This window comes from Arvicanthis niloticus, chromosome 23 (assembly GCF_011762505.2).
Source record: "Arvicanthis niloticus isolate mArvNil1 chromosome 23, mArvNil1.pat.X, whole genome shotgun sequence".
Taxonomy (NCBI): domain Eukaryota; kingdom Metazoa; phylum Chordata; class Mammalia; order Rodentia; family Muridae; genus Arvicanthis; species Arvicanthis niloticus.
The window spans coordinates 43,740,690-43,767,434 of NC_133430.1; the positions used below are offsets into that span (position 1 = coordinate 43,740,690).

Genomic DNA, 26,745 nt, shown 5'->3' on the forward strand with positions numbered 1-26,745 from the left:
TAGCTCAGTGAACAGAGCTGGTGGAGGCTCCCCACACCCTCAGGCCTTCAACCTGGCAGGTTTAGACTCCACCAAGGCCTCTTTGGCCTTATTACCTCCAGGCCTACCAAGAGGAGCCGGGCCGTGTAGCGATCTTGTCCTCTCCTTCCTCTGTCACCTGTTTTTAGGGCTGCAGGATTTCACAGAACATTTCTTCCCAGGTGTCTTCTGCACCTAAAAACACTAAACTTTGGCACTCTTCTGAAGGGAAAATTATTTAGGTGGGTCGTGCGAGCGCTGTGTGTGCCTGTGTTCCCTTCCACGTTGTTAAGGAAAGCAAACCTTTTCGTGCACTGTTTGACATTTCAATAAATGAAAACAATGATGATATAGACTTCCAGGCAAAAACAATGATTTAAAGAAATTAATTTCTAATAATCAACCAGCGTGACAGGTGACTGAGCACAGCAAAGACTTCTGACCCTGACACTACTTTTAAAAAGAAAATAAAAATCCGTGTTTCCTCCCCAAACATGCTTTTGAGTTTTTCTTCTCTCTGCTTCTTGTATCAGAGGAGCGTCAAAAGAGAAACGGGACTCACACTTTTTTCAGACAAATAGCTGTCTGCTGGCGATTTTGTGTTGAAGCTGTGGGACCACCGTGATGGTGGAAGTCAACTGATAAGGAGGACGGTTTCCTTCCAGTGTCGCATTGCTGGGGCCCTTGAGGCCTCTTGCCTTGCAGCCCCCGAGACAGGTCTGCCGGGAGGAGGGTTTACTTTTTGCCGTGCGGTGCGCGGTGTTCGCAGCTCACCTCCTTAGCCCCTGATCGTCAGCAGCCATGGCGAGTTGCACAGGTTAGTCTTCTCCAGCGTACACAACACTAGATACTGATACGATACAGATGGCAAATACCACACCATGGAACTCTGTAACCTGCACAGAAATGCTTTCCTGTCTAAGTGACCTTCCCACTGCATGTTATATATGAAACATAAATGGGCTTCACATGTAGACTCGATGCTCATGGCTCCCGGGCATGACTGTCTACGACTGTCACCGTGGGGAGCATGGCAGTCGGCAGGGATGATGCTGGGGCAGTAGTTGAGAGCTTACATTTTTATCCAGAAGTAGGAGGCAAAGAAGGAGACACCGGGAAAGGCGTGGGCTTTTGAAACCTCAAAACCAGCCCCAGTGACACACTTCCTCTAAGAAGGCCACGCCTCCTAATGCTCCCCAAGCAGATCCTCCAACTGGGAACCAAGGGTTCAAAAAATGAACCTGTGGTGGCCTTTCTCATTCAAACCACCACAAGGAGGATACAAAAGTTTAATCCCAGTGGGGCTGGCAGCACAGTTCTATAATAATAATAAACTACAAATATAAAGAGGTCTAAGAGATAGCTCAGTGGTTAGGTTAAATGGCTCTCTCACAGGTGAGAGGCCCTGGGTACAAGCCCCAGCTCTGCAAATGTCAACTTCAGGCCTCGTTGCACAGCCATGGATGTCAGCATCTCCTGGATTTCGGAAGAAAACTAATTTTGTTCAGGTGCATGTGGTATTCGCTGAGGTCACCCCGACTTTCCTTCCAAAGGCGCCAGCTTCCTTTCCGAACTCTACTTCCTTGCTGCCTGTTCTCAGTGGCAACTAATCTGTGCATCCGGCAGCCTCTGTTGAGACCAAATATTGACCACGGAGCATCCAGTTATGCTTGTAATCGGTGTGGTCAGAGGGAAGAACCGGCTCTCTTCAGAGTCCTCTGGAATCGCATACTCCCAGCCACTTTCCAGGTAACACCACAGAGATGCATCATAGCGATGTGCTTGCACACTGGAACCATGGCTGCGAATCTGCGAACTATCCTCGGCATTGAGGACTCCTCCAAATCCAAATGAAGTTATCAGTCAGTGTCCCTGGTGTCGCCATCTCTCTCCTCGTGGCCCTATTGAAATCCAAATGCTGGGTGGGAGACTGCAGCCCCGGCAGCAGCAGAAAAGCCCTCAGCTTGCCCGGGTCCTGTCAGAGTCACGTGCTATGTGTGTCTGTGTTCCCTTCCGCAGCTGTCGACCTTCTGTACTGGCGGGACATCAAGCAGACCGGGATTGTGTTCGGGAGCTTCCTGTTGCTGCTCTTCTCCCTGACCCAGTTCAGCGTTGTGAGCGTCGTTGCCTACCTGGCCCTGGCCGCCCTCTCTGCCACCATCAGCTTCCGCATCTACAAGTCCGTTCTACAAGCTGTGCAGAAAACAGATGAGGGTCACCCTTTCAAGTGAGTGACCCAGGCTGACTAGCCCTCACCCCGCCTCTCCCACGTCCAGTATCCCCGCCCCCCTTCTTATTGCTAGCTCTCGGGAAACTGGGGCTGCACGTTTCCCTGCAACGATGGGAACCTCCTAGACGTTTCCAGAACTCCTGTTTTTACTTCCTAAGGTTGCTGGTAGGTTCTGTAACAAAGCCATTCTTATCAAAACCCTACTGGCTTCCAAAAATAATCACAACCCATTGTCCATGTGTATGTTTTTTAAAATAATTTTTTAGATTTATTGATTTTATTCTGTGTGTGTGAAATGTTCTGCCTGCACATATGTGCACCACATGCGTATCTATTGGATCCTCTAGAACTAGGGTTATAAATGGTTGTAACCACCATGTAGGCACTGGGAATGGAGCCTAGGCCCTTTGAAAGAGCAACAGGTGCTCCTAACCGCTGAGCCACTGCTCCCAATCTCATGTTTTGGGGTTTTCCTTTTCCTTTCTTTTTTCACTTAAAGAGAGAATTTTAACAACTACTTATCTATCCACCTCCATAAGGAAGGTGGGGCAGACACTGTGATCCCTGTTTACAGATGGGAACACTGAGGTTCCAAGAGGTAAAATGACACAGTAAATACCGTAGTATGAGGACAGGGTGCTGGGATATTTGTTTAAAGCCCCAGTGTTCTAAGTGCTGCAAGACTGATGATAATCTTACCACAGGCTTGTATGCATCTGCATGCAGGAAAAATAAGGCTAGAATGGATATTGAAAGGGAGAAAAGTTTTAGTTTTATCTTTTTAAAACATTTTATTTTAATTAACTCTGTGTGTGTGTGTGTTAGATGTGCATGCATTGATGTGCATGCAGGTGCCCCAAGAGGCCAGAGGCATTGGCTCCCTGGAGCTGGGGTTACAGGTGGCTGTGAGATCTGGGAACTGAACTGCTCTGTAAGAGCACAAAGCCCTCCTAACTGCTGCGCTGTCTCTCCAGTCTCCCCTCCCCACCTTCTAGGGTGATCTATGAACTGTGTAGATATTTAAAATAGGCCAGAGAGCAGTGTTAGCCTACCCGGCAGCACCCAACCAACTCTACTGTAGTAAACTATTCCATCCCAACTTCAGTGGTGAGGGGGGTTGCCCACAGAATTCAGTGTGAGTGTCACACACACGCACACGCACGCACACACCTGCCTCCTGTCCATAGGCTCCACTACACACATTCGTGTATGTTTAAGGGACAGTGCCAAGACCTGGGTGAGCCATGATGAGAATGCTGCAGCATGGCTCCCGGCCAGTCTCCAGAGTTCAGCAGCGCCACTTCTGTGTGAACCCTTACTCTGCCTCATCCGCCAGCTGAGTTAAAACCTCAGTGGCAGCAGAGCCTCAGCAAAGAAAATGATGTCCATTCAGGGCAACTGGGCAGCCTGAAAATAAGACCTGCTTGTCAGACGTCTTAGTCCTGATCTCAGTGCCTAACACAATGACAGGATGCACACACCTGGTACTTCAGGATGTCCTCTCATGGTGCCCTTGTGGGACTTTTCTAATGCTGAGTTACTGAGCCATCTGGGCTGTAGCTTTCACATGTCCCCACACCCACAGGTCCCAGAGCTCAGAAGTGGCTCACCCTAGTTTCTAGCAACACATACACAGCCCAGATTCCAGTGGCAGTAGCATGGGCCAGTAGTGAGTTCGGAGTGGAAGCTGAGAAAACTCGCTTCAGAGATAGAAGCTTACAAATGAAAGTTTTATTTTCTGAGTGCTCAGGGAGACAGCCAGTTTGGGATCTGAACTGCATCCCTGAGGGGAGATCGTACAACATTTTTAAAGGATGCGAACGCAAAGCGAGGGGTGAGCTGGGATGAGCTGGGGTGAGCTGGGGTGAGCTGCAGAGTTATGCAATTGTATTTTGACATTATGAGTTAAGCCAGGGAGTATCCACTGGAGACTGGGCCGTATCCAGGGCACCTGGCTTCAGGGTCCTTCATTCATTCTCCTGGACATTAGGTCCAGAGCTCAGAGTGACAAGGGGACAAAGGAGCGGGTCGGTGCATGTAGTTAATTAGGGCATAACAGGCAATGGTTATATATTTTTATAGCATGTGCATCTTGGTTTAGATAACAGCAATGTCTACATGGAGAAGTGGGGTAGGTGTGTTCACTCCTAGGCCTCAGAACATGAACCTGTTTGACCCTGCCAGCAAGATGGAGAAGTTGTCCCTGAGATGTCTGGACTCAGACAGCTGTTTACAACAGAAGCTGCTCGGCTATAGGGAAGTCCCCAGCTGCCTTCAGACCTGGGACCTTGAATTTAGTTTCTCTCTATGATTAAGTGGCGCCTGCAAACAAAACGCTAGCACTTGGAATACGTTTCTTTTGTTCGTCCCCAGCAGCCCAAGTCCTCATTTTCACTCCTTTCCTCTGCCCCGGCCGAGGTCCTTAGCCAATCAGGGCTCTTCCACACTCTACCACATTGTCTCTAGAACTGCGGTGTTCTCATTCCCCAAGGCTGAAACACGAAACACGGGGGACTTGGGTCCCATTTGCCTTATTTCTTCTCACACCCAGGCACAGGAACAATAGTCTAAAACTACACTTATCCTGACTGTTTCATTGTCCTTTAGCAGGAAAAGGTAAAGTTTAAAATTCCTGCAGTCTAGTCAGTTGTATGAGCAAAGACAATACCCCATTCTCTATTTTTAATCACATCACACTATCCAGACAAGTCTGTGTTTTTTTGTGTATGTGTGTTTCTTCCAAGGAGAGAAAACCCTTAATATTTAAATATAAACTCCCAAAGTCAGTTTAGGTTGTGTCTAAGTCAGGGTTTCTATTCCTGCACAAAATATCGTGACCAAGAAGCAAGTTGAGGAGGAAAGGGTTTATTCAGCTTACACTTCCACACCCCTGTTCATCACCAAAGGAAGTCAGGACTGGAACTCAAGCAAGTCAGGAAGCAGGAGCTGATGCAGAGGCCATGGATGGATGTTACTTACTGGCTTGCTTCCCCTGGCTTGCTTGGCTTGCTTTTTTTATAGAACCAAGACTACCAGCCCAGGGATGGCACCACCCACAATGGGCCCACCAACCCTTGATCACTGATTGAGAAAATGCCTTACAGCTGGATTTTATAGAGGCATTTCCTCAAGGGAGGCTCCTTTATGATAACTCCAGCTTATGTCAAGTTGACACACAAAACCAGCCTGTACAGGTTGTTATAACCAAGTACCTTATTTCTTCTTCCATTTAATCCAATAAGTTACTCATTGGATTAAATGATAAAAAAAAACAAAAAACAAAAAAACAAAAAAACAAACCCACGTTTCTCCCTTTTGTGCTAAATCTGTAACCAAAGTGCCCTGTGGTTAAATTATAGACTTCTATCTTTTTGTTAGGTCCTTACAAGGCATCAAGAGTTCTCTGAGACTCCAATAAAGAGGATTAACCAGTTCTTACCGGCACCAGTCTTATTCAAAAGGGTCCCACCCTCTTATAATCACCTTCCAAAGTACCTGGCTGATAACGTCAGCACATTAAGGGTGAGAATTTCAACACAGAGTTGAAGAAGAGTACAGCCTTTAGTCCATAACTCTTCTTACAGCTCAGGGCAAAGGCTGCTTAATTCTCCATGTCTGATCTTCCCATGCCTTTGAGAAATCTAGGCTAGGCCAGCAGTCCAGAGCTGTCTTCAGATAGGAGAGGGAGGACAAAGAAGGGAAGCCAGAGCTCGGTGGAGGAGTGTGGCCAAGCATGGAAAGCTTATGTATATTATACAAATGTATTCTATATTTTATTTAGTTTAAAAATATACTCCATATTTTATTTAGTATTGAGTTAAGTCTAACCACTTGAATAAATGAAAACCAAACCTTCATTGCTAAAACCACCACTCACTAGGACCAATGAGTGGTCAATAAAGGCCAGGCCACTGGAGTCACCACTGTTCTCTGGAGAAATCTGGAGGTCAGTTTCAGAACTGAAACAGAAATCCTTAGAGTTTGTCAAGGTACAGTTTGGCAGCCGGGGTTTTCAGATCTCTGTAGTATCTAAAGAAGGCATTCATTCCTTTGTAAGTTGTGTGTAGTATAATCAGTAAAGGAACTGACTGTTCACCAGTCTTTCTTGGTCCTTCCTGGTTTCTCTGAGTTCCAGTTCATTCTCTAATACTGTGTTTTATGGACAGAGTCACAAAGCCCCCAGAGAGTCAGAACTTCTGCATTCTGGGTGTACAGAAGGCGAGTGAGCATGGTGTCCCACTGCCAGCAGCCTTAACCCTTAGAGGTGACCCAGCCATAGTCCTCCCAGTGTGACAAGCACTCACTTAGCCCTGGGGTACAGCAGCCTGTGTTCAAACCTCTAATGGCATTCTCTTGGGATGGTTTGTTGACAGGGCCTACCTGGAGCTGGAGATCACCCTGTCCCAGGAGCAGATCCAGAAGTACACAGACTGCCTGCAGCTGTACGTGAACAGCACGCTGAAGGAGCTACGAAGGCTCTTCCTCGTCCAGGACCTGGTGGATTCCTTAAAAGTATGATCGCTTCTTCCCTTTGCCTTACAGTCGTCTCCCTCAAGGAAGACTACAATAGGCAGCTACAATTCAGAGACTACAAAGCACGTGCTAATTAGTCTAGAACCTCAGAGTCTCCAGTGGCGTGGAGTCATGAAACTCATCCAGGCTAGTCGGCCTGTTTCACAGAGGACAAAACTGTGGCTCAGAGAAGAGACATTTAGACATTTATCCAGGGTCACCTAGCTGTATTTGGAAGAACCAGGAACAAAGCTAGGTTAGATAGTTCTGGACATTTTACATGAGAAGATTGTTAAACCAAAATCTCAGCCATTCTCCTAATTAACCACTTTTAGGGATTCAAGGAACGTGTATGTATACTCTGGAGAATTCTAACAAGCTCTCCAGAGCTACCCAAGTTAAGGATCTAAATGTAAGACCCATACCTGGCACACAGTATCAAACACACACACACTCATACATACATACATACACACACACACACACACACAGACACACATACATACACAGACACACACAGAGACACACACAGACACACATACATACACAGACACACACATAACATACACACAGACACACACACACAGACACACACACATAGACACACACACACACACACACACACACAGACACACACATAACACACACACACAAAACACGCACACGTGCACACTTTATTCCAGCTAGTCTTACTCCATCGAATGCAGCGGTTCTCACCTTCCTACTGCTGTGGCCCTTTAATAGTTTCTCTCGTGTTGTAGTGACCCCCAACCATAACATTATTTTTGTTTCTATTTCATAACTGTAATTTTGCTACTGTTATGAATCACAATGTAAAAATCTGTGTTTCCCAATGGTCTTGGGGGGGTCAAGACCCACAGGTTGAGAAATGCTGACCTAGTGGGTTTCTTTGAACAGGCTGCTTGGACCTCCCTGTGACTTCCTGATAAAATCCAAGTCATTGAAACAGGACTCAGCAAGCCCATGAGCAGAGTGGGGGGAGGGGGGGCAGGAGGAAAGGTGACTGTGAGTGTTCTGTCCTTAAGGAGTGCTTCATGCAGGGGAGCTGACTAATAATTTTTTAAGGTGATTCGGAGGAAGAAGTGAGGGATATGGGCCTGACCTTAAGCTGCATCCCTGGAAGAGGAGCTGTCATGAATTAGAGACATGTCAGAAAATCACAATTGCTGACTGTGCTTGTATTTGTAATGTAATAATTGTGGGCCAGAACAGAGGTCAGCAAACCTCAAGTAGTATCTGCAGCTTTGGGCCGTATTATCTTCCCCTGCACATCTGTGGCTTCGTGCTGTATTATTCTACCCTATGTATCTTGGGCACTACAGCACAGAAGCAGCAAACGACAGTCCATCAGTGAAAGCCTATGACTGCGTATCAATAAAACATTACTGATGAACACTAGAAATTAAAGTTAATGTAAACTCACAGATCATTGAATACATTTATTATTTAATCTGGCCATTTTAAAATGTAAAAAAAAAAAAAAAAAAATCCTTCTTAAACCCTGGGTCCTTATAAAAAGAGCCAAGGGTTACAGCTTGCCAAATGCCTAGTTTAGCCTATGATTTCATTGGGTCCCTGAACAACAGCATGATTCAACGTCACCAAGGGACCAGGATGGTGAGCTTTAGACACCTCACCACACTCTTACTTCCTGTCAAAACCATTTCCCAGGAATCCATTTCCTGTTGTGGCTCATGCTGGTCTTTAGGGGGAAAAGTTGAAATGTTAACAAGAACAACTCAGATCCTAACCTAGGAAAGACATGGCGTCCATCTAGGAGGGACCGTGGTGCGTTCTCTGACGACCTTTCGTTCTTTCAGTTTGCAGTCCTCATGTGGCTCCTGACGTATGTTGGCGCGCTCTTCAATGGCCTGACCCTACTGCTCATGGGTAAGGGCTTCCTGTGTTCCATGGACTGCTGGGATATGGTGCTTCCACAGCTGTCAGCTTCCAGCTTCTTGGTAGATTGCTGGGAATAAACACGAGATTCCCCCCCAAGTGGAGACGATCATGTAGTTCAATTAACAATGGACTTTTCAGTGTTTTTGTTTTCTCCAACCAGATCAGTAAATTTGCTTCTGGCATATGCACATCTACAGTGGCAGCTATGGGTGGATCAACTGCCATCTTGAAAGGGCACAGTGTACCCTCATTATCTACAGATATATCATTATTATATTAGTTTTCTTATGCCCTGTCATCTCTGATCTGTAGTGCTATTTTTCAAAAAAAAAAAAAAAATGCCTACAGTCTCATGACTATGCAAAATGTATCTGTAAGCTTGTTTCTGCTGATCTTTTTCAGAGCTCTAATGGTATATTTATTTGGTTTTTTTTTTTTTTGTTATTGTTTCTCCAGCTGTGGTTTCGATGTTTACTCTACCTGTTGTGTACGTTAAGCACCAGGTGAGTTGGACGTGGGGTCAGACATTCTTGTGAAATTTTGCCCTCGTGGTCTTTGGGTGTGCTCATGATTCTTCCTCTTTGTAGGCACAGGTTGACCAATATCTGGGACTTGTGAGGACTCACATAAACACCGTCGTGGCAAAGTAAGTTACATAGTGCAGTTCATGAGATGGAGCCTCGGTCTGAAGCAAGCATGGGAGTGGATTGGTTAGATGTAATGAAGAGGTTGAGAAATAATAGGCTTGAGTTATATTTTACTCTTTTGAGTCGTACATTCATTCTCGTCTCAATTAAAGTTTTTCAAAAAAAATAAGTATGACTTTCAAACCCTCAATTAAATAAAACCATCAGTAGCTTCTTTCAGAGATCATAATGGACCTGTTTTAACAAGTTTAGTAATACTAAACTTCCCCCCAAGGGCTGGCCCATGTTCAAGAACAAGATGGAGGGGAGAAGAAAAGAACCCTAATCAGAAAATGTTAAACGAATAGTCACATTGAAATGAAAACGCGTAATAAACACCTGCAGCCTTTTGAACAGCGAACACTACTGATTTTAAACCAGCAAAGTCACGTTAAAGCTTCAGAACTCGTGAATAGTCTGTTACCTATATATTTTTGCTATACGCTTTGCCTGTGTGAGTTTGTATTTGCTTTGTGCCACTGCTGTTTTTAACCTTCTGCCTCTAACAGAGTCTGCTTTATGGAACTGCCTGTAAGATTCTTAGAGATGAAAGTGTCAGGCATCCATGCCCACCGCTAACAAGGCCATTTAGCCTAGCGATTTCCATGGCTCTCACCTTCACGTTTTGCTGCCACCCACCATGACAAGTGTGTTCCATTGTTAGGATCTTTTAACTTAAATGGTGGACTGTCCTTCAGCTACAGACTCACTTCAGGAAAGGATCAGACTCCATCAACATTAACTCCATTTAGTAATCAGATAATTATGTGGCTGAGCCTAGGTGATGGTCAGACTTAGGTGCTTCAGACAGTCAACACTGTGTAATAACAAAACCATAGGAAGAGCCGCTACTTCTGCGTCCTTCTGCCCGGACTGCCCTGCCCAGGCCTGCAGCTGCTGTCCTCTCTCCATGGGCAGAACGTTTGACTTTCCCTGAGCACCACCCCTCCCCCCCCCACATTTATACTCTTGCCCTTAAAGTCATACAGAGCTATGTTGGGGTTCCATGCTCAGTTTGGAAATGTGGCAATTCTCAGTCCATCTCATAATGCCTGAAAACATCCCCCTGGGGCCCCTGTGTCGCCAGTGTAATGAAAATAAATAAATGAAGAATGGAACAGTCATTGTTCAATGTGAAGAAGTGGCAGAATGGCATAGAACAAAAAGTGCTGGCACTAAAGTCAAGAGTCAGTTCAAAGGCAAGAGACTCGAGGGATCCAAAGCAAGCTTATAGTATTAGAATTTCTGGGGGTGGATGACCTATAATTTAATTTCAGTGAAGTCCCTAGGTAACTCTTAGGAAGCTATGTTTAAAAATTATAGCACCAGAAAATCTGAGTGGTGCTAATTTGGCAGCTGGAACTAGAAGTTTTGGGCTGAAATTGTACAATATTCAGTTAGATGATCTTGAGAAAATCATATCTACTAATTTTGTTGGTGGGGGTGGGAATGGGGTGGAGTGAGAATTGGATACATACCACCTGTGTTGCTTTGGTGACACAGAAGGCCATGAAGATGGTTGAGTCCAACTCAACAGGTGTCTTCAGCCGGTTGGTATAACTGAAATCATAACGGAGTAAGCATGAGGTAATGTAAACGCTACAAGAGAGCTGTGTGTAACTCTAAAGTTGTAGCAATGAGGAAACAGCATCTCTGAGAGTGGATGGGGAAACCCTTAGGACGTCATTTGGCCCAGGCCCTGACGAGGGGATAAGCATCCATGCAGCGGGTAGGGAGAAGGGCAAGGCAAGAAGAAATGTCTAAGCACACAGAAAGGCTGATCATGCTCGGGAAGTGAGTTGTCCCTTGTCCTGAAGCTTAATGAGAGGCAAGAACACAGACAGAAAGCCCAAGGCCAGGAGATGATCACTCATGGAATGTCCCTTGGCGTTTCTGACTAGTGGGCTGATGTCACTGGGACTGCATTGTGTGGAAATCGTTTTGAGACAGTCTCCTGAGAGAACTGGAGGGGAGAGGCTAGAAACGTGCCTGTAAACTCAGAGGCTATCACAATTCAAAATAAATATGCATTTACATCTGTATATAGTCTAATTGTTAGATTATAGTTGAAACTCAAAGCTATGAAGATAACATGTCACCCATGGGAATAGGGCTTCTATAATTAAAATTAAATCAGGTTGGCTGCATTCCTGGTAGCCAAAGCAAAAAGAGAAACTGGGTAAGTTATATAGTTCTTGTCAGAAAAGAAAAACCAAGAGTTCATCAATAGCCTGTGTTGCCTAGCACTAAAGCCTGAGAGAAGTGTCATAGGATATCACTGCTTAGGCTGCTTTACCCTCTGAAATTCTAATTGCATGTTAGAATAATTCCAGAAACGGAGCTTCCGTTGTTCTCGTGGAACCTTTTGCTCACTGTGACAAAGCTGCTTGGAGGGGGTGAGTGCTTCAAGTTCCAGAGATGTAGAGCCCATCTTAGTGGGGACGGCATGGAGATAGTCAGAGAGCCACAGACAGCAGGCGGCTGGCTGATCCCATTTTCATCCATGAGAGAGAGAGACACACACACACACACACACACACAGAGAGAGAGAGAGAGAGAGAGAGAGAGAGAGACAGACAGACAGACAGACAGACTAGGAAGCTAGGGCCACCAGGCTATAGACCCTCAAGCCTGCACCCCAGTGACATACTTTCTTCAACAAGGCTCCATCTCTGAAAGATTCCATAGCATTCTCAAATGGCCAGTCAGGTGGAGACTAAACATTCAGATATGTGAGCCTGTGGGGGCAATATCACATCCAAACCACCACAGGGGCTAATGCCTAATAACACTTCTTACAGTTTGAAAAGTGAGAAGAGCCTTTACAAAGGACTAAATAAGTATTATAGAAGAAATTTAAGGTAGGAGAGGTCTAGAAATCTTAAGAGAATACAGCTCCTTATAGAGTCAGGTGGGTTACAGCCCCCTATAGTCAAGTGGGTTACAGCCCCTATAGAGTCAGGTAGATTACAAGCCCCTATAGAGTCAGGTAGATTACAGGCCCCTATAGAGTCCGGTGGGTTACAGGCCCCCTATAGAGTCAGGTGGATTATAGCCCCTATACAATTAGGTGGGTTACAGCCCCTATAGAGTCAGGTGGGTTACAGGCACCTATACAATCAGGTGAGTTACAGCTCCCTGTACAGTCAGGTGGGTTACAGCCTAAGGGGCTTGTAGCCTGCAATTTTATGTCTAACATCTCTGGGCATTATTTAATAAGTCCATGACTGGAGCTCCCTGAATAACAAAATTAACCATGAGGTGTCCTAGTTTTCAAATGAGAAAAAAGAATTGAATGTCCAGTTTCAAGTAAAATGTAGGCATTCAGAATGTTGTCACTAAATGGAGAGAGGCTATGGATTCCTCTGGCCACAGCTGTTCTGATTTCATAGGGCACTGGTCAAGTTTTCTTACATCCTTGTGTAGAAAATGGAACCATATAATAAAGGGATAATGCCATTTATAGACACACACACACGCACACACACACACACACACGCACACACACACACACACACACACACGCACGCACGCGCACACACACACGCACACACACACACACACACGCACGCACACACACACGCACACACGCACACACGCACACACGCACACACGCACACACGCACACACGCACACGCACACGCACACGCACACACACACACACACACACACGCACACCCGCAGAAGGCTGAGATAGTAACGGCAAATGACGTCCATTAGTCTCTCACACATCTGCCTGGGATGAGGTAATGTGGCCCAGGACTCTGTCACCTTCAGCCTCATTACTTCTCATGACCGTGTAGAGATAAATCAAAGATACATACCGAAGCTCTAGGTGGCGTGAAGGAACTTCAGAAGAGGGCTAGCTCAAGGTTCAAAATGAACTCAGAGATCGTGACTAAGTTACAATCCTAAACCAGAATGAGAAAATAAAGCATCAAGGGAAGAAAACTCCTGTGTTTAAATTTCCCCCAAAGTCAGCTTTCCTAATAGAGAGCAGGGCAGGCGTGGAGGAGCTGAGATACAGAAAGGAAGTTTGAATTGGCTCATCACTCCCAGCCAAGTTTGGGATAGTGATGTGCTGGGGCGTCTCCTTGAAGTTCAGATGCTACTGACCCCCAGATCTGAACAGCCCATGCTCACCATCATCCTCTATTAGTCATCCCATGTCTGGGCCCAACAGACGCCAGGACACCGATGGCTTGATCCTGGGGCTCACTAGTGTAAGCGCTCTACGACTGAGCTATGGCCTCACGCTTTTCACTCTTGATTTTGAAACAGACTCTTAAATTGCAAGGGCTAGCCTTGGACATGCCTCTGCCTCTGTCCCAGCCTCTTGAGTAGCTGCATCACCAGGTGTGGCAGAATTGAACATTTTAAAACATTCACTGACACCCTGGAGTAATGCCACAGAGATGATAGATGATCAGGGTACTGAGGTGTTGGCGATCTAGCAGAAATGACCGTGGAGACCCAACATCACAGATGATTACCCTGGAAAGGACACAATAGTCATCTTCAAGCGTCTGGAGGTCTGGCTCTGTGAAGGAATGAGTTGACTTGCTTTCTTCCTTTTCCTTTCCCTTTTCCCCTTTTTCCCTTTCCCTCTTTTCCCCTTTTTCCTTTTCCCTTTTTCCCTTTTTCCCTTTTTCCCTTTTTCCCTTTTTCCCTTTTTCCCTTTTTCCCTTTTCCCCTCTTTCCCTCTTTCCCTCTTTCCCTCTTTCCCTCTTTCCCTCTTTCCCTCTTTCCCTCTTTCCCTCTTTCCCTCTTTCCCTCTTTCCCTCTTTTTCCCTCTTTTTCCCTCTTTTTCCCTCTTTCCCTCTTTCCCTCTTTTTCCCTCTTTCTTTCCCTCTTTCCCTCTTTCCCTCTTTCCCTCTTTCCCTCTTTCCCTCTTTCCCTCTTTCCCTCTTTCCCTCTTTCCCTCTTTCCCTCTTTCCCTCTTTCCCTCTTTCCCTCTTTCCCTCTTTCCCTCTTTCCCTCTTTCCCTCTTTCCCTCTTTCCCTCTTTCCCTCTTTCCCTCTTTCCCTCTTTCCCTCTTTCCCTCTTTCCCTCTTTCCCTCTTTCCCTCTTTCCCTCTTTCCCTCTTTCCCTCTTTCCCTCTTTCCCTCTCCTTTCCTTTCCTTTCCTTTCCTTTCCTTTCCTTTCCTTTCTTTTCCTTCCCTGCCTTCCTTCCTTTTCTGGAACAGTGAGTGAAAATTCCAACTCTTGAATTCATGTAACACAGGAGGGAAAGTAGCAGAAATTATAAAGTCACCTAGCAAGGAAATCACTGCCTTATGGAGCACTGGTCTCCCTGACAGTCAAGTATCCAAGCAGAAGTCAGTCGGCCACTGTCACTTGTGTTTCCCCTGGGTCCCCTTCTTCCCACCATCCCCTCAGCTGGCCCCTATGGCCTCAAACATTGCCTTCAGATCAAGGGCTCTGTACCTGTGTTTTCACCCTGACTCCTGTGCTGTCACTCATCTTTACTTCCTGTTTATTAGATGCCTTCCCCTTGCATGCCCCATAGACATTTCAGACCCACATGACCAAGTATCGTGCTGTTAGACCTCAGAGCCTGGTTGCTGTCTGTCCCATCTTGATGAATGCCACTGTCATGCTCACTGTTACTCAGGCCATAAGGCAAGCAGCCTACTTCATTTGCCCTTTGTCCTGCCCATTCACATTCAGTCCATCCACAGAGCTCTCCAGCCCCATCTCCAACTTAGATCTCAAGACCGTTCACCTGCCTGTTTCGTGTCTACCACATGGTCCTGGCTGTCACCATCTGGCACTTTACCTCCGTGGCTTGTTCTCCCTCCAGGATTGTTTCTGTTCCCATCTCCCTCTATTTTTCACACCATGATCATCACGGTTCTTTAAAGAATATGAATCAGATTACATCATCCTTTCCCCTGATTTATCAATGGCTTCCCATCATCCAGAATAGAATTTAAACCCTGTATCATACTCCCTAGGTTCAACACACTGGGCTTCTGCCTGCTTTTCAGACCTCAACCGCTAAGCTCCTTGCAGGCCTCTGTACTCTGCTTTCTCTGACTGAAGAGAACAAGAGAGCTTTGCTGGCTGGCTTCTGCCTGTGTTTTGGGCATCTGTTTCTTAGATCACTATTTCTAAAGTGGGCTCCACCCACTTCCCCACAGCTCCCCCCTCACTTCCTAGTGTGCTGTCTTGTGTTGTTTTATAGCATTTGTCACCACCTGAACAAATGCTTCTTGTTTATTTCATCTCTCCAATCCCGATGAGAAGGAAAGCTCCATGGGAAGTCCCTCGTCCCTCTAGATTCTAGTGTGTTAAAGGTTGCCTAGTGCAGAGGGAGGTGACAGTTCTATTCTGCAAGCTGAACTCATGAGGCTTCAGATCAATAAGCAGAAACTTTCCAGTATCCTAAAATGATAACAGATACACCAGGACAATGGCTGCAGTAGAGAATTTCAGGACCCTTGATGGTATCTGGTCACCCACGTGTTAAAGATGATTTTCTAGGGAGAGATGTCAATCAGTAAATTCTCTGCTGTCCGAGCATAAGAACCAAGCTAAAATAAATCAGGCGTGATAGTGAGCACTTGTAATCTGGTGCTGGTGAGACAAAGCCAGGCCCATTCCTGGACTTCAGCAGCCAACCCAACCTAATCAGCACGCCTCAGGCCAGTGACAGATCCTGTCTCAAAAGACAAGGTGGAAAGCAACTGAAGAACATCACCAGAAATTGGCCTGTTGACTCAGCACACATCTTGTGCACATGTATACAGACACACACACACACACACACCTTTCTAACCTGTGAGGGAGATTGATGAGTAGCAGTATCTGAAGCTAGAACTCAGGCTTCTTTCCACTTCTGGGTGTTTGTGACTGTGTGATGAAGAGATATCCACCTCAGCTGGCTTCGTCTCCTGGTAAAGCCATTGAGTCCTCCTCCTCTTTCAGAAGTGCCGAGGATTAAGTAGTCAGTGACGACCATCATAGTCCCTGTAACTGTGAAAGTCAGTTTGGCTATCCCATCGACCAAAAAGCTGTGCTCAGAGAACACAGCTCTCTTGTCTGGGCCCCATTCAACTTTCAGTTCCTTTTCATTGGTTTTTAAGTGTTTCTAGAGACCCACATAGAACACTATGGTTTCTAGAATACTCTTGCTATTTAACTACTCAGTAAAGCAACATAATACACGAAGTAATTTCATGGATACCATTTGCAGTGTAACCCTTTGATTTTTGCCTTTGTAGGATCCAGGCTAAAATCCCCGGTGCCAAGAGGCACGCTGAATAGGTGGTTACCCCAGAAGAAGCCGGACGTGAATGGGGGTGTCTGGAGTGGTAACAGCTCTCTTCTTCCTCGTTACTGCGAATTGATTGTTCCCCTTTCCCAGTACCATAATCTTAGAAGCAAACTTTGAGACTGGTGTTTTCAGGCTCTTCCTGTACTCTTAGGATATTTGAGTCCCCCCACCCCCACCCCGTGTCAACCACTAAATATAGAGTGTGTTAGATGTGGTTTTTAATTTCGTGTTGCTAAAAAAAAGAAAAAAAAAAGTGCATGATGGTGAGAGCTCACGTTCTCCTTCCTCCCTTGATGCCCTCCCCTCTGCGATGCTTCTGTAGCTTCTACCATCCCTGTGGCTAGGCCCTTCTTGCCAAGTGCGCTGACACATAGTGGATCGCTTATCATGTCCTTGGGTTGCTGGTTGGATTCATCTCTAATAACACTATATAGAATTGTAGGCCAATGTTTTAGCATTTTTCCCCACACAGAAAAACATAAAAATTAATGAAACAGTTGACCGTACATATGGTGTTCCGTTTTGTATAACTTAGAATGATCAAATTAAAGAATAAATCCAAAATGAACGCACAGTACTTTTATTGTATGGGATGCCTGGGCTGATTTACATGTATGGTAACTAAAAGTGCCAGCATGTTGACTTTATTACAATTTGTATTGTAGTAGTTCCTAATGGACTCAGTCACAGACTCTGGATATTTGCACTTATGTACTTGAGACTGAATGCATCAATAAATGACTACATGTAGACATCTCTCCCTGTCTTTGATAATCTTACTGGAAATGAAAAGGCCAGAAGAGTCATAAAGAGGAAGTCACTTGAGGAGGAGCCAGGAGGACTAAGGTCAGGTGTTCAACTTGCTCCCATCTCCAGAACCACAGGGTCTAGCCCCAGACTGGGTTATGGCTTTATTGTGTTCATTTTAGAAATCACCATGGAAAGAATATTTATATTGTACTCTGATGGGTCAGTGTGGATTTTTTCAGTTTCTAAAAGCCTGAAAGTGGCATGAATTCTTACATAAACGTTCGTCACCTTGTAAAGCACAACACTGCTGTAAAACCATTGCAGAGCTTATGAACTCATCCTGTTGTCAAGTACCCTTTGAGATCCTGCTGTGGACAGAACAGAATAAGTAAGGCACTGGGTCAAGGCCACAGTTCCTGCACCCACCATGGCTGGTGTCTGTGGGACTGGGAAGCAGAGATCATGTCATGCATGCTAGGAAAACTCTTCTGGGTTCATCCTCAGCCCTTCCTTTATCGGTTCTATTTCCTGGGTAGACTCTGAAGTCACACAGGAAGAGATGAGAACTCAGTGGTTGAAAGGACAGTCAATGGAAGGAGAGATGTAAAAAAAAAAAAAAAAAAAAAAAAAAAACAAACCTTCCCTCAGGCATTAAAATTAAGTCTAATTATTTATTTAGCAAAGTGGCATAAAAACAGCAAGGATGTCTTTACATCATGGAAACGGCCGTGAAGCTGGCCTCTCTATTGGGGTAGAAGGACAGTGCTTATGTGAAAGCACTAACTAGACAAAGGATACCATGAAACCAGAGCTGCCGTTCAAGCCCCAGCCCAGAGAAGGATGCTCAGAGAAGCTGAACTGTGTGGCCGGGTTCTGAGCTTCAGCGGGATTAAGGAAGCACATACAGAAGGAACCAAGACAAGGAAGAATATGGTATATGTAGAAAACAGTCAGCAGTAAGCCAAGCTGGGTAGGTGGAGCTTGTAGGAATGGCAATGCCAAGTAGATACTTTCACTGAAAGTACTGGAAGATTTGGGGCTTTAGGCTTTAATTCTGGGTCACATAAACACAGCGGTGTTGCCCGACACTGGAGATTGGTATAGGAGATCACTGTAACAGGATTCTAGCACAAACAGATATTAATGGAGTCATGGTGTCAAAGGAAAGGAGGCATTCAACCTTTTTCCTGACTAACATGTCAGTCACCCACATGAGTAGGGATGTACCTTAGACATAATGCAGATGGTGATTGGACGGAAGTTGGTGATTGGTTTGATGTGGAGTTTCAGGACCAAGGTTTCCCTTGAGAATGGCTTCCTGTTTGTATTTCACACCCTAGGCAACTCACTGGCCTCGCTCTAACCCCAGAGCTTTGTAAGGCCAGCTAAGCACGAGAATACACCATTTTCCAGCTGGAAAGTCCAGAAGAACTGGGTTGGGGGAGGAAGATAAGCCTAAATTGGTGCCTGATTAATTTTTTTAAATGTTTAATGATGCAGAAGAAGATTTCTTGGGCTAATCTTGTATAGCTCAGTCACAGATCATATGTTTACCTGGGTGAGGACCTGGTTTCAATCTCTGACACCCAAAGAAAAAAGCACAATATTGTCATCAATAAAAGGATTTAGTCTTTCTGTAGGTTTCCAATCTCAAGCCTTTGAGAACACAGTCTCTTCTTTTAGAACCTAGAATCTAGGTGGTTTTATTGTATAGAAATGACCGTCAGTATCGCTGATCACAGGATTTCATTTTTCCAGTTCATCTACAATTCCTTTCCCACGCCTCTGAGAGGATATAATTAGGCAGCACATTTGGCAGCAGTGGTGGAGGAGAGGCTTGAGAGGAAATATCAGGCTCACAGAAATGATTGACGTGAATGTAAGAGTTGATAGGATTTTGGGCATGTCACATGCTGTCATATATAGGGAACACTAACTAATGTGATAGTGGGCAGAGTGGAAATAGAGTGGAGGCCCAGTGGGCAGGTAAGAGAGGACAGCAGGAGCTGCCGGGAGCCCAGAGCAAATGAGACGGTTCTGGCTGTGAACCTTTGAAGGAGGCAAGCGGGCTGAGGTAAGCATATGACAAGGTGCTGTATGCTTCACAGAGCATTCTAGCAGTAAAGGTGGTGGGGTGTGACTCGTTCTGTGCTTGTATTTAAATGAGGGGGTATTTGAGACTATTCAATCACATATACATCCCAATTAAGTTATAATTCAGCTGGGAAATGTATCATTTGAATAAAGATCACTTGGGCATTTTTATACTGATGGTCTTCCTTGACCACATCAGAGTAACGCTTGCTATGATTTCTACCCACCTAGTGCCAAACGGTGCTTGCTCGTCCGAGGAAGGACCCAGGAAGGTTAGGGAGGAAGTCCAGCATGCATACCTTTCGCTGATTTCTGAACTATCATGAAAAATCATTTCAGGTACTACACTCAAGGGGTTACTTAGAAAATTAAAGTTGAATCTGATAGTGTTTCCTTCCCTCTCTCTGGGCGTGAGCTTGTCAGAGTTTCTGGTTTACCTTTCTCTTATTTCTGAACAGCAGGGCAAATGTGGAGCCTCAGCGTATGAATTCCCCTAAGGACAAATTACCATTGAAGGTGATCCCGCTAGAGCGGTGGTTCTCAACCTGTGGGTCGAGAGTCCTTTGGGTGTAGACTGACCCTTTCTCGGGATTTCTAAGACCATCGGAAAATACAATTGTTTACATTATGATGCATAACAATAGCAAAATTATAGTTACGAGGGTAACAATGAAATAATTTTATGGCTGAGGGTCACCACGACATGGGGAATGATGGTATGAAAGGGTCACAGCATTAAGAAGGTTGAGGACCACTGTTCTAGAATGAAGTCATACGAGGTAAGCAGAACAGTCATCTTCTTAGGGGGCATCCATCAAACTTCCTAGAAATTCCTCAGTGCTCATTCTGTCAATGCCTACACCCAAGTGCCTGAAAGTTACAGGAGAATTTCCACAAGATAATATCCCCAGGACAGATTTTTCTTGTCTTCCTTTCTGTTCTTTGTAATATGGTTTGTGCTTTTGTCATTTCCCTGGTTAGGAAAAAGCAGCCATTGTATGTGAGGGCACGGAGCATGTCCCCAGCAGAATATGCAGCAGCTCCCCAAGCATACCATGTATTTATTTATTTATTTATTTATTTATTTATTTATTTATTTATTTTTGATCAAAAGGTCTCTACCTGTTTTCTGTTTTCTGGGACAAAAAAGAGACCTGTTTTTAAATTTTGTTCTTTAATCTGTAAGTTGGACATTATACATGATGCATGTCTCAGCCAAGCGATACACTTCCTTAGTCAAGAAGGTAACTTTGAAACTATTGAGATGAAAATTCACAGGAATAACAGTCTCCAGCCAGGCACAGTGTAGAGTGAATTTCTCATAAACACTTCGAACTAAAATTTCAAAATCCTGTAAGATTAAAGGGTCTATACTGCTTTCCGGATGTGAAAACTGGATCTCAATGTTTGCACAGCTGGTGGAAGCCAAAGCAAGAAGTAGGAGGTCTGCCTTCCTGGTTTGTAAGTTGGGCTGTGTACACGAAGTCTTTCCTCCAGTCTGCTAGTCTCTGTGTCTTAAGAACCATATTTCCCCAGCAAGATTCTTTGATTGTTGTCAGTAGGAACCCAGCAACATATATGAGCCATCAACAGATATTTATAGGAGGGATGTAAGAGAGTCTACAGATTCAACTGCAGGAATTTTCCCACTTGGACCTTCCCAGCTAGAGGGGGGTGAATGTGGATGTTATGTAATGATCCTGCTGTGAACAGAGACAGGAGAGAAAACACAAATCTTAAGGAGTTTTATGTAATGGCTTAATTTTATATGCACAGCTCCCCTGATCTAGAACACGCATCCACACTGCAATGGGAAATGAAGCCAGAGCAGGGAAAACACAGTGACATCATTCATTAATCCCAGGAGCTCATTACCCCCCCACACACTGAGACATACTCATACCCTGAAAACAGGCAGGCTAAGAGTTACCCTTTTCCACATGCTTATGGATGTCTTGGTGTAAAAGGTCACAGACTCAAATCTTATGCACAGTTTAAGATGATTCCAAAAAAAATCCATGGGAGGGGGGGGGATCTCATAAAGATCAATAGAATGATAGCTTTTGCCTACTTAGTGGGTTTTATTTTTTAGAAAATATGACATTTTTAGAGACTGAACTTTACTCTGTAGCACAGGCTGGCCTCCTCCTGTCTCAGCCTCCCAAGTGCTGGGATTACAATTGTGATCCATCGCTTTTGACCTCCATATTTTCTGTTCTGGATAGTTTGATGTCAACAACACAAGCTAACACTCTTGCCTCCAGTTTCCTGCCATGTTTGGGTTCCTGTCCCAACTTCCTTCAATAATGAACTATAATGTGTAAGTGTAAGCTGAATAAACCCTCTCCTTCCCAAACTGTTTTGTCATGGCCCTTCATCACAGCAATAGTGACCCTACCTGAGACATTGGCTGAGGTAGGAAGTTAGTGGTATAGATCGTGGAGGTACCTTTTTCCTGTGTGGTTTCCCCTTTCTAATAAAGCCCAAACTGAAGACTTTGTACTCTATGGGTTTTAATTAATTAATTAATTAATTAATTTTTTAAATCAAACCATGATTTTTACTTTTTCACACAGGGGTTATAAACACAAAAAGGCAGAATGTGGGGAAGGGAATGACACGGGAGCCTAGGTGTTCAGAGGGAGTACAGATATCTTCCAGAACAGGGTATCGGCTGAGTGAAGTTTCAGGGAACATGTCACTCTGACTCTGTCTACGAATCACTTGTTTCTTATCTAAGCTGGTACTATATCCACCAAGGTTACCTATCCACAAGGTCTATGGCTATTAGTTCTAATCCAGGCTGGTAAATTTCCACCAAAGCTGCCTGTTTACAATATGTTATAGCTAGCTGTTTCAGTGTTTTCCCACAGAGACCAAGGCTTTGTGTTAGCAGGCTGACTTAGGTCTCTGGCTCATTTTAGGCCTTCAGTGTATAAGCAAGGCTGCTCCTGACATCTCCTCCCTTCTGCAAGTATAGAAGGACCATGGTGATTCCAATCTTGCAAAGGCGGGGATAGAGGCCTGACCTCCAGTAATTAGAGGGGACCTTGTAATGGCTCTGGTCCTCCTGTCATTGTTAAGTGAGGCTTGAGAACCATACCCGTCCCGATGTCTTTTTCCTGGAGAGGGGATACTTTTGACATCAACCCCTATGCAGTCAGGTTTGTTCCTCAGGGAACCCAGAAGGCTATTTTAAATTTTTATTTATATTCCCTTGCAGTGCTTAGCCTCACAGCCTAAGCAATAATTTAAATCACCAGTCAAAGGGGGTCCTGGGTGGGCCCTCTCTGTTTGTTCTAGGGGCAGAAGTCCCCTCTTTTAGGTTGGGTGGAGATGGGTTTTGGGAATACCCTGGATAGAGTAACAACCTCGTCTTGAGTCTCATGATCTTCCATAGCTAACTTATGATAATGTATCTGAATAGGTTTTGCTGTCCAAATTATCTATCTGTTGTTTCACAAAGTTAGTCAGACTATTTAAGGCCCAGGGACCAAAAGAAATAAGCAGAAGTAACCCAATTATTGGTCCCAAAATGGAAGGAAGTAGGGTTGACAATCATGAAAGGGTTGAAAACCAATTCTTGTACCAGCTCTCCTCTCTCTCTCTCTCTCTCTCTCTCTCTCTCTCTCTCTCTCTCTCTCTCTCTCTTTCTTTGTCTTTTCTCACGGCCTCCTCTGACCTTTTTCATGTTCTCTTTAACCATCCCTGTCTTGTCTATGTAAAAGCAACATTCTTCTTTAAGGGCTGTACACAGTCCAGAGCTGTACACAGTCTTTTCTGTTGTAAAAATGTAAATCAAGTCCAGTAAAGTCCTTTGTAATTTTTGGAGATCACTTCAGACAAAGAAACGAGGGATTTCTTCAGATTAGTGGTGTCTATCTCTAGCTGTTTGATGTCCTTGTCAATGGCCCATCGAAAGTCTGAGTAGTAAGTCCAGAGGCCAGCATCAGGATTAGAACTTCCAACAGCAAACATCATGGGTGATTGATTCATTTTTACCTGGAATGAAAAAAAAGGGAATTCTCAGGGAGATTTCTCTTCCCTGGACGTCAATTGTTATTCATCTTATTTATAATTGGGCCTGGCTTTGTGGGGGTATCTATTTATTTCACTAATCTTTTTGGCAGCCATTTAGCTGTGCTTCTTTGGCATCAAACAGGCATATCAATCCTCAGCCCCATATGAGAACTGGGTCCGGGCCATTCCATTTATAGGTAAGATGGTCCTTCCACATGACTGTGGCATAGTTTTTATTGGTCTCAGCATGCCAAATGCAATCAGCAGCAGCTTTGTCATGAGCTTTTAGATTTAGAAAATTAAAAATGAACAAGGCATGATGGAGAGTATTTCTGGGAGATTTGTTCTGGGGGTACAGTTCCCCTTCTTTTGTTTTAAAAGCCAATTTTTCAGAGTTCTTATAAAACCAGGGCAGAAGCGCCAGTAGCTGCTCCCCCCATACTCAGAGAGTTATTAAGATATTATTTTTAAAGTTTTATAATATCTGTTTTATATCTTGTCTTTGAGGATTATAAAGAATTCCAGTAATATGGATAATAATAAATTGTTAACTAAACATCTCAAATGTCTGACTGTAACAGTCAGTTTTGTTTATCTTAATCTGATATGGAACACCAAGCAAAAAAGATACTATAGGCCATAACTAATTATAGAATCTTCTTGCTTTTCTAGTGTCTGGTGCAGTTCTGATAGGTCTGCCTTTATATGTTACTTGGCATTTTTCCCTTGCTGCATTTAATATTCTTTCTTTGTTTTGTGAACTTAGTGTTTTGATTATTATGTGACAGAAGGTATTTCTTTTCTGGTCTAGTCTATTTGACGTTCTATAGGCTTCTTGTATGTTCATGGGCATCTCGTTAATTAGATTAGGAAAGTTTTCTTCTATAATTTTGTTGAAGATATTTATTGGCCCTTAAAATGGGAATCCTCACTCTCATCTATACCTATTATCCTTAGGTTTGGTCTCCTCATTGTGTCCTGGATTTCCTGGATGTTTTGCATTAATTTTTTATATTTTGCATTTTCTTTGACAGTTGTGTCAATATTTTCTATGGTATCTTCTGCACCTGAGAGTCTCTCTTCTATCTCTTGTATTCTGTTGGTGATGCTTGCATCTGTGACTCCTGATTTCTTTCCAAGGTTTTCTATCTCCAGGGTAGTCTCCCTTTGTGAGTTCTTTATTGTTTCTACTTCCATTTTTTATGTCCTGAATGGTTTTGTTCAATTCTTTCACCTGTTTGGTTATGTTCTCTTGCAATTCTTTAAGGGATTTTTGTGTTTCCTCTTTAAGGGCTTCAACCTGTTTACCTGCGTTCTCCTCAATTTCTTTGAGAGTGTTGTTTATGACCTTCTTAAAGTCCTCTATCATGATTATTAGAAGTGATTTTAGATCTGACTCTTGCTTTCCTGGTGACATGGGGAATTCATGGCTTTCTAGTGTGGGAGAACTAGGTTCTAATGATGCCAAGTACTCTGGGTTGCTGATGCTTATGTTCTTGCACTTGCCTTTCACCATCTGGATCTCCTTAGTGCTACCTGCCCTGTCTCTGACCTGAGCCTGTCTTTCCTATTATGTTGGCTGTGTCAGAACTGTGTGAGGTGGGTGTTACTACTGGGATTAGAACTGAGGCCCAAGATCTGTTCAGTGCTCAGGCACAGACAGGAAGGAACCAGTGCTCTAGGCCAGGAGTGAATTCCTGGGTCCTAGTTATTCCCTGTTTGGGGTGGGTGTTGCTGTCTCCTTACCTAAGATACTGCCCAGGTTAGAGCTCCTGGGAGGCCTGCTTCCTCTGAGTTCTGTGAGATTGGGTACAGGGCTGCCTCCCAGGATCTGCTGAGTGCTCGGGCCCAGACAGGAAGGAACCCTATGTTTTAAAAATATACAAATACATTAATTTTTCTGTCATCTCTTCAACAGTATTTTAAGCATTGTGGTAACTGGCCTTAACACATATTAGAACCAGCCAATCAGTGGCCTCCACTGAGGAACTATCTTAAATGCCTTAATTGATGGGGGAAGGCCCACCCCAAATGTGGACAGCACCTTGGGTTGCAGCTCAAATAGAAAAGAACAGGTCAGAAGGAAGATTACCCAGTCTTTCCTTGTTTAGATCCCTGTCACACCTGAGTTAACTGCCGCTGCTACTACAGCTGATGCTGGTGATGGTGATGTGATGGTGATGGTGATGGTGATGGTGATGGTGATGGTGATGGTGATGGTGATGGTGATGGTGATGTGATGGTGATGGTAATGGTAATGTGATGGTAATGGTGATGTAATGGTGATGTGATGCTGATGGTGATATGATGGTGATGGTGATGGTAATGGTGATGTGATGGTGATGGTAATGGTGATGTGATGATGATGGTGATGATAATGATGGTGATGGTAATGACGATAGTGATGATGATGATACTGGTGATGGTGGTGGTGGTAGTGATGGTGGTGGTGGTGGTGATGGTGGTGGTGATGATGGTGATAGTGGTTGATGAGGTGATAGTGATGATGGTGGTGGTGGTGATGATGGTGATAGTGGTGGTGATGATCATGCTATTGCTGCTGCCTCCCTAGAACCAGCATTTCTGGCCTTCCGTCAGTGCCTGAGGACCAGCAGCTCTCTTGGAACCCTCAGGTTTTCTGCACCAGTTGGACCTGCAGGACTGTACCTGACCTCCAGGACTGAGCAACTACAGTTTCTCAGACTCTTCAGTGTGATTCGGCTGTTGTTACTAGTTCCACAAAACTGTTATAATAAATGCTATACATATGTATATTTACATATTCATTTTATTGGATCTGTTCGTCTATTACATCAAGTTTGATCCCTAGCACCTATGTGGAAAAGCCAGATTAGTGACACACATTTATGCTCCCAGTGTGTTGGAAACAGATAGGAGGTTCCCTAAGGTTTGCTGAATGGACAAGCTCCAGGCTCAGTGAGAAACTCTGAAAAAATAAGCACAAGAGATATTGGAACGATACAGAGTGCTGACCTCTGACCTCTACGCCTCTGTGCATGGCATTCATGGTGAAAGAGGTCATGTTTGGAGGCCCCGAGTCCACACAGCACAGCTTCAGTCTTGCTGAGGGTGTTCTTGGCTATATGCATACAGCTTGCCTCTCAGGAGACAGTCATACTAGGTTCCTATCTGCAGGCACAGTAGAGTATCACTAGTAGTGTCGGGGGTTAGCTCTCTCACATGGCATGGGCCTCAGGTTGGGGCAGTCATTG

General features: G+C 44.5%; 1 protein-coding gene across 2 annotated transcripts in view; it reads left to right on the forward strand.

Moving 5' to 3' along the window:
- Positions 1–17,398, forward strand: part of Rtn1 (reticulon 1) — a 202,684-nt gene extending 185,286 nt beyond the window's left edge. For both annotated transcript variants that reach the window (XM_076922041.1, XM_076922042.1), the window contains 6 exons: positions 2,038–2,245; positions 6,622–6,760; positions 8,602–8,671; positions 9,140–9,186; positions 9,271–9,329; positions 16,596–17,398. In XM_076922041.1, coding sequence (XP_076778156.1) covers positions 2,038–2,245; positions 6,622–6,760; positions 8,602–8,671; positions 9,140–9,186; positions 9,271–9,329; positions 16,596–16,638 — 566 coding nt within the window. In that variant the 3' untranslated portion in view covers positions 16,639–17,398. The remainder of the gene's footprint in view (positions 1–2,037; positions 2,246–6,621; positions 6,761–8,601; positions 8,672–9,139; positions 9,187–9,270; positions 9,330–16,595) is intronic.
- Positions 17,399–26,745: the final 9,347 nt, after the last annotated feature.